General features: G+C 42.1%; 1 protein-coding gene across 1 annotated transcript in view; it reads right to left on the reverse strand.

Annotated features, from left to right (window-relative positions):
- Trrap (transformation/transcription domain associated protein) overlaps positions 1 to 8,194 on the reverse strand; it is a 139,493-nt gene that overhangs the window by 49,422 nt on the left and 81,877 nt on the right. The window contains exons 41-44 of the mRNA XM_033764788.1: positions 3,774 to 4,040; positions 1,575 to 1,781; positions 565 to 723; positions 336 to 470 (exon numbers count right to left, since the gene is read on the reverse strand). Of these exons, the coding sequence (XP_033620679.1) occupies positions 336 to 470; positions 565 to 723; positions 1,575 to 1,781; positions 3,774 to 4,040 (768 nt within the window). The remainder of the gene's footprint in view (positions 1 to 335; positions 471 to 564; positions 724 to 1,574; positions 1,782 to 3,773; positions 4,041 to 8,194) is intronic.

Below are 8,194 nucleotides of genomic sequence, written 5' to 3' on the forward strand. Positions count from 1 at the left end.
TTAAAAAAAAAAAAAAAAAATCAATGCTATAGGAGCATGTTCTTACTTTGAAGAGAGTCCCCACCCTTTGCTTTACTGGAAATGGAATCCAGTGCTTTCAGCATGCTAGGCAAGCATTCCACCAATGAACTACATTGCCAGCTCTCAGAGTTTCTTTTGATGTCTTCCCATTAGTGACTAACCAGTACTAAAAAAAAAACTCTAAGGAAAATGTAGGAAACTCCTTGAGTAAGTCAAACACCATGGGCTGTTCCCAGCTGCCTTCCTAGAGTGCAGCAGGGTACATTTCAATATTCCATGGTACATGGTGCTGTAAGGAAAGCATGTGCTCTTACTGCACTGATGGTGCCGGTGGCTGTCCTGAAGCGCTTCACCTCCTGGGCAGAATCCACAGACAGGCCTCTCTTGATAGAGGATGAGACAGAATTGACTCCTTCTCCACTGGAATTTGGGTCCATATCGGAATCCGGCTTAAACACATACACACCTCAACTTACTGACTGATTTCCAGGGAGCAGTACAGAGAACACAAGCAGAGGTGACACTGAGGGTTGACATGCCCACCTGCTGGTCCTTGATCCTCTGTAATTCCCACTTGATGACAACTTCAGATAGGTCCACGGCCAGCCGCCTCTGCTCAATGGTGACACTGGGCGTGAAGCCCAGTCTCTGCATGGCGCTGACCATATGTTGAACCAGGTGATGCCTCACGGGATAGTACACCTGTGGGTACAGTGCCAGCGTCACCCTGGGGACACACACATCCCTATACATGCACATCTGACACAACCTAATCCTCAGGACTGTGAGTCACAGCCCTGCCAAGGAATTCTATCACCATACGTGTGTGCTTACCACCACTCCGCTGACCTTGCTCAGTATCAAAATGATAGGATATTTCAGCCTGTCAATACCATCTTTAAATTTAGTTATGATGAAAATCTAAGTTTTCCGTAGGTAGGTGTGTCTAGTCAAATAGATGAAAACTTCAAACCTGATATCAAAAAGGTTAACATATAAAGAAGCAAATTTCCAATTTTAAAAGAACTATTTAAAAAATGAACTTTCAATGCAAACTTTTTTTCTATACCTAAAGTCTACAAAAAACATTTACAAAGCAGTAAGTCCCAGTATGGGGGATTTGGCTATAGGGAAGGAAGTGCCTTCAAGCCAAGAGACTAAAATCTACCGTCACTGAAAATCACATCCCACCTTAACACTTTGTTTTTTTTTGTTTTGTTTTTGGTATCAAACTTGGATCCTTGAGCTTACAAGGTGGGCAGCGGAACCACTGAGCCAAATCACCGGCCCTTAACACTTTATTTGTATTCAGGGTTAACTACTTCAGTAACAATTTGTTTAAAAATGCAATCGAGCAGAAAGAGGCATGCACTAAGATACCTCCTCTATAATAAGCAATCTCTATGCTCATTAAGCAATCTGTGCATACATGAACTAATCAATGACCTGGCAGCAACTTTAGTAGAAGACTTTATTATTGTAGAAAAAGAAAATAGTTCAGAGTGGATACCTGAAAACACACTAAGTGGCAATCTAACACACTTTCTACACACCTTAAAATGCTGTACAATCAAATGCAAAATATGCACCAGCTGCGGGACAGTGTGTCCTTCTTCCACGATGATCTTCCTGGTCCAGTGTGTGAGCATCTGGTGGCCATCCTCCATGCGGGCAGGCACTGCTGGAGTCAAGATGGCCATGGCTTGCCTGACAATTGCTCGGGCTTCCATTGCATGAGCCTTGAGAAGACTGTGGAAAACCTAGAACAGGAAAGAAATCCATGTGTACAGTGAGACTGAAGGTTTTAAAGAACAGGATACAATGACTTAGGGCCAAGGCACGATGTTTTGTAAAGTAAACTTTAAAAATTTCCTTAGGGCTGTCTTACTACAAACACCTTACTTGCTTTCTCTTTCATTAAGTTCTGCTCAATGCATACAATCACTCTATAGTCACTGAGCACCTAGGGTTTGCCAGGAACCAGCCCCTTGCATATCACTGCATCTAAGAGCAGGCAGCTAGTGAGGCATATAAATCATTTTCCTCTAGCCACTTCGTGAGAAATAGAGTAAAAGGGGCAGGAATAAGCAGCAATTTTAATACTTCAAGTGAGAGGTAAAGGTATGTTATGTAGCCAAAGAAACACCAGGAAGAGCTTGATATTGAGGGTGGAGTGGGAAGAGAAGGGTGTTGGGACCAGCAGGACTTGCCAATGCCAGGGCACTGGGGAGGAACTGGGAATATCAGAGATGGCCCTCAGGTTTCTTGCTAAGACAACTAGGGAAAAGCAGTGCCTGTCATAGAGCCTGGAGTCACACCTCAAGTGCCTGCGGGATGTGGATCACTGGCTTTCTGGGTCTGGATTTTTGCTCTCATAAAGGTTCATAAGAGGAAGTGATCAGGGAAAATCAGCAAAGGTGACCTCAGGACAAGAGCTAGCTGATCAATGCTGAAAAAGCAAGTGTACTATTACTTTTTTTTTTTTTTTTTTTTTTTTTTGTGGTACAAGGATTGGACCAAGGACCTTCACATTGAGCCACACCCACAACCCCTTATTGAGACAGACCCTTGCTAAGTCATTCAATTGTTCTGGCTGGGTTCAAACCTGCAATCCTGTTTCAGCCTTCCAGGGTGAGGAGATTAAAGGCATATGTCACCACACCTGGCTATATTTAATTCTTGCCCAGATATTGAGCTGTCCAGGGACACAGAATTTGTGAGTGGTGGAAATAAAACTCAACTAACCATTGCCCACCTTCAGAGCCTCAACCAGAGTTCAAGGAATAAGGTCAGAAATCAACACAACAGAGAGGTCATTAAAAAGGCAGTCATAAGATGTGAGTTCAAAGTACCTACTGTTTTTGGCTACAAGGAGTGCAGGGGCTGGAATTTTTGACAAAATATTTTCAGACAGTGTAATGGTGTACACCTGTAGACCAAGCTACTGGACTAGGGAGAGGAAGAGCTAGGGGCCAGTCTGGGCAACTACAGAGAGCACGTTCCTTTTTTTTTTTTTGAGACAGGGTCTCACTATGTAATTCAAACTGGTCTTGAACTCATTATGTAGCCCAGGTTGACCTTAAACGCACAGCAATCCTCCTGCCTCAGCCTCCCATGTGCTGAGATTACAGCAGTGTACCACCACAGCCAGCTGAGATTCCCTTTCTTAAAAAAATTTTTTTCAGTGGAATATCAGAGTTCGAGGACAAAACTCAAAGAGTAGATGAGCTTGAGGTAGGCACTATTTTAGAGCAAGGTTATCAAGGAACCAGAGAGCAGCGCAGTAACTAAGAGGAAAGAGATAGAAGGAATCATCCTAAGTGCATTCACAGCCTCCCCCCCAGTTTTTCTTTTATTGCACTAAAATACACTAAATCTAGAATATCCTTGCATATAGTCCAATATTAAGCATTTGCAGTGCAACTACCACTACCACCCACCTCCAGAACATTCTCACTGTCCCAAACAGAAATTCTGCAATCATTAAGCACTAACGCTCTATTATCCCTCTCCCCAGCCCCTCGATTCTTTGTCTCTACGATTTTGACTATTCTAAGTACTTTGTAAGTGAAATCATACTGTATTTGTTTGTTCATACTTTCTATAAGATGGCAAAGATAAGCTTTTTTGTTTTTCATAGTAATAGGATAAGATAAGAAAAATGGTGAGCAGAGTTATCCGAGGAGAAGGTGCACACATGTGAGAAAAGATCTGAATGCAGGGACAGGGTAGGAAGGAGTCCTGCTAGGTACCTGGAGGACAATTTTCTTATGTATTGCAAATTTGGCGATAATGTGTGCCAGAAGTAAGTGCCCACTGTATTTGCACGCTGGGTCCACACAGGCCTTGGAGAGCAGGCAGGGCCACGCAAAGGTCATAAGGCGGCGCAGCTTGCTGTTGCGGTTCTTGTTGTTGTCATGGATGTGGTGGGGAGCGTGTTCCACCAGCAGCGTGGCGTACTGCAGAAGATAGATCCGCAGCGAGTCCAGCATGTCTGCCTGCTTCTCGGGATCCAGGACCTGCCAGGAGATGCAGCAGTAGGGAACTCATTTCCAGTTTTAAACTGCTACCTACTAAGAGACACATGACACGTTTAAACTTTAAACATACACATATTATATGTACATACCACATCAATATTTCTTTTGTATATAGATAAATTCATTTCAATGTTAAAGTCAAAATGCAGTGGACAAAGGAGCTTGAGGTGAAAAAGGTTCTTTGATATAAGATAATTTAAGACTAAGTTCTTTATTTTCAAGTAGTTGAGATTCTTTTCCTGGTCAACTTTTGGTTATTCTTGTTTTCTGCATTATGATCAGGAAATGTGACCCCCCAAAAAAAATGTGTTTCAAAAATTTGTTACGGTTTTTCATGTGAACAAGTAGCTGACAGACATTTTAAATGAAAATAACATTTTATATGAAAAAATGTACATTCTTTGAGGAATATTGTATATGACTCTTAAATCAAGCATAATACTGATCCATTCAATTCAACTACATATCCTAACCACTTTCTATCCAACAGATCTGTCCTGTTCTGGAATAGACTAGAGTCTTCCATTGTGACTGTGTTTGGCCCTCACCGTTCTTCTCTTCCCTGGATCTGCTGCTTATTGGCAGCACCCCTTCCCTCTGCTAACAGTCTGTCCACACTGTTGCTCCTCATGACGACACTCAAACCCCCAACTCTCCACTGGTCCCACATCAGACCATCTGACCCACAAGACAGACTAGAGGAAGCAGTGCTGGGGAAAGGACCCTGCCTAAGCTACCATCTGCTCACTTGATAATACAAACAAATATCATGACAAAGATCAGCTCAGGAGCTGGGAGTAATGTCAAAACTGCAGGATGTCGGCATTAAAACATACGTAGGACTCACCTCTAGAGACCATTAACCTACGCTGCAGGTGTAGAATGCCACACAATCAGCATTCTAACGAACAACTTACACAAATCAACGTCAGGGTAGAGATCAAGCCGACCTGTGCCCTTGAGGGACCTGCACATTGGCCCCTGACCAACTTTACACCTGTGGATTCCGCACTATGGCCACAGCTGCCTGCCAACTCCAGGTTGACTCTGCATTTTTTCCACTCCACACAGGGCAGCGGAGGCACCAACCAATTGAACAACTCAATCATGGATGAGGCCAATGCCTGGGGAAACAAGGGAAGCCTGGAGGTTTAGCAGATCTTGGGACAAATTACTGACCCAGCCAGAAGTGCTAGCCACCCAAAGCCCACAGATATTTGTAAACTACAAAAACAGTTACTTTACTTCAAGTGATTCACAGCAGGCTGGAGTTGGAGAAGAAACCCAGTGCAGCACCTGCCATAATCAGACACCATTTAGGGAGGGGGTTTATTTAATTAATTTATTTATTTTGGTTTTCTGAGACAGGGTCTCACTATGTAGTTGAAACTGACCTGGAACTCACAATGTAGCCCAGGCTGGTCTCAAACTCACAGGGATCCTCCTGCCTCAGCTTCCCAAGTGCTGGGATTACAGGCGTGCACCACCACACCCAGCTGGGTAGGGGTTTATTGTTTTAAATCTGAGCCACAGAGCAAAACTCTACTTCAGGGCTTTCAGTGTTACCCTCCTACAGTGACTGGGTGAAAGACAGCCATAGAAAGGGCACAGGCTAGACAGAGGGCCTGGGAAGTTTAAGCTCAGGCCAGGAAGGACGTGGGCCCCACCATCTAGCATGTGAAACCAGTTGTATCTGAAAGTGCTGTATTAAGTGGAGCAGTCTTCCTGAACCCCTGCCCTGCTACCCACATCCAGCAGAAACCAAAGTGAGCAAGGACACACCTCAACTGCCATAGTCTGGAGTGCACAGAGCGGGGGCCTATGGAGGAGCGGGGATACCTCACAAATTTACAGGCCGTGAAGCTAGGCAGAAAAAATCATGACTTCCAGATTCCAAGACTGCATGCAGATCCTGAAAATAAACCACTGGTTCAAAACTATAGGTGATTTTGCTTTAGAATCATTTTTTTCTTTTCCCTTCATCAGTTTCTGGAAATTTGGGGTTTCCCTTCTCCTTTTACTCCTTCTAACTTTTTTCCTTGTTTTTCTTTCTTCCTACCATCTGGTTTATTCTTTATTATTCTTTTTCTTGTTCATTCTTTTATTGGTTTTATCTAGTACTATTAATTCCTTTTTACTCAATAGACTCCTTTATCTTACTTTCTCTCATTTCCCACTAATTTTATGAAGTTTATTTTTTCCTCCACCACCTGTCTTTACTAGTATAATCATTAAACTTTATGAATCTTCAGATAGTTAACTTTGTGCTATTATTTCTGAATGCTTTTCTGTTGTTAGTGAAGTTATATCTGTTGCATTTAGCAGACATTTACTGTTTGTGAATATTTTGTTTTAGTGTTTACACTATAATTATAGATATATTTTCCATGGCTAAGGGTGGTAACATTATTTTATTGCCAAGGTGGCATAGTTGTTGATATTAAGTGATTTTCTCTAGATGCCAATATCTGAACTGCCTTTGTGTCATTAATACTGCCACTCAGTGGGCCGGGAATTTACCTCAGTGGCACTACACCTGCAGGGCAAGGTCCTGAGTTTGATCCCTGGTTCCAAAATAAAACAAAAAACCCCCAAAGAATAATATTGTTACTCACACCCAAAGAACTGGTCCTGGGTCAAATACATTGTAGCCTCCCCTACCAGATAAACAGAAGGGGTTGCATATTGGGAAAGAGGCAAAGGCCTATAGTTAGCCATGCCCAAGAGTGCCGTAGTGAGAAGCAGATACTAAAGAGATCTCCATACTAAACGAAGTCTTCCACTGTAATCAACCCATGATCCTCAACACAAAACACACAAAACAACAAAAACATGATAAGAGAACAAAATGCCTCCATAAACTTTCAACTCCTCCAAATCTGATCCATAGGGCATTGAGAGGTAGAAAATTAAAAACTAGATAGCCTATTGATTTTCAAAGAATAACAGAGGAGATGAAAAAAACAAATCAATAAGGTGCTCAACAAGCTCAAAGGAGATAGAGACAATGGACTTAATAAAATCATCAGCAAGTTTATAGAAGACACCAATAAAGAAACTAGCTGAGGGCCGGGGATTTAGCTCAGTGCTTCCGCCGCCTGCCTTGCAAGTGCAAGGACCCAAGTTGATCCCTGGTACCAAAAAAAAAGGGAAAGAAACTAGCTGAGCTAAATAAAATGGCACAAAATATTCATAACAAGTTTAGCAAAGAATTAAGAGTCCATGTAAAGGTATCACACGGAAATCTACAAGATTTAATATTCCACTGAAAGGATGGGCAGCAGAAGCAACCAATGTGAGGAAAATGTCAGAACCCGATGTTGGTGACTTATTATGCAGAGTAGAGGTACCTTAAAATTAGGACAACATGAAAGATGGATCCAACAGCTGCTAGTTGATACAAAGACTAAGATTTATTGGCATTAGTGAAAAATTAGGAGACAGTACAAGAAAGTGTAAAAAACTTGTTTACAGAAATAACAAAAAGCTTTCTGAATATCAGGAAATAATCCAACATATAGATGTCAGGCACAGAGAACCCCAAATAGCCAAAACCAGAAAAGAACCTCTCTATGACACATCAGTCAAAATCCTAGAAATTCAACACAAGGATAGAACCTGAAAACTGTCAGAAAAGACAAACCATTTATATAGGTAAGGCCATAATAGTAACAGTCGACTTCCCAACACTAACCTTAAAGGCCAAAACAGCTTGGAGTGAAGTGTTTGAAACTGTAAAAAAAACAAAAAAGAAAAAGTTTCCAACCCAGACTGATATATCCTGCAAAACCATCATTCAAAATTAATGAAGAGGGCCGTAGATTTAGCTCAGTTGGTTCTGCTACCTGGTTCACAAGTGCAAGGTCCTAAGTCTAATTCCCAGTACAAAAAATTAATGGGGAAATGAGGTCTTCTCATGACAAACAGCAACTTCAGAAATTCATGACCATCAGGAGTGGTAATGCATGCCTATCTGTAGGCCCAAAACTCAGGAGGCTGAGGCAGGAGGATTGCTGCCTAGTTTGAGGCCAGTCTGGGCTCCACAAAGAGTTCAAGGCAGCTTGAACTACATAGCGAGAACCTGTCTCCATAAAAAAAAAAAAAAAAAAAAAAAAAAAAAAAAACCCCCAACC

The sequence above is a fragment of the Fukomys damarensis genome, unplaced genomic scaffold (assembly GCF_012274545.1).
Source record: "Fukomys damarensis isolate Sample0158 unplaced genomic scaffold, DMR_v1.0_HiC HiC_scaffold_17, whole genome shotgun sequence".
Taxonomy (NCBI): domain Eukaryota; kingdom Metazoa; phylum Chordata; class Mammalia; order Rodentia; family Bathyergidae; genus Fukomys; species Fukomys damarensis.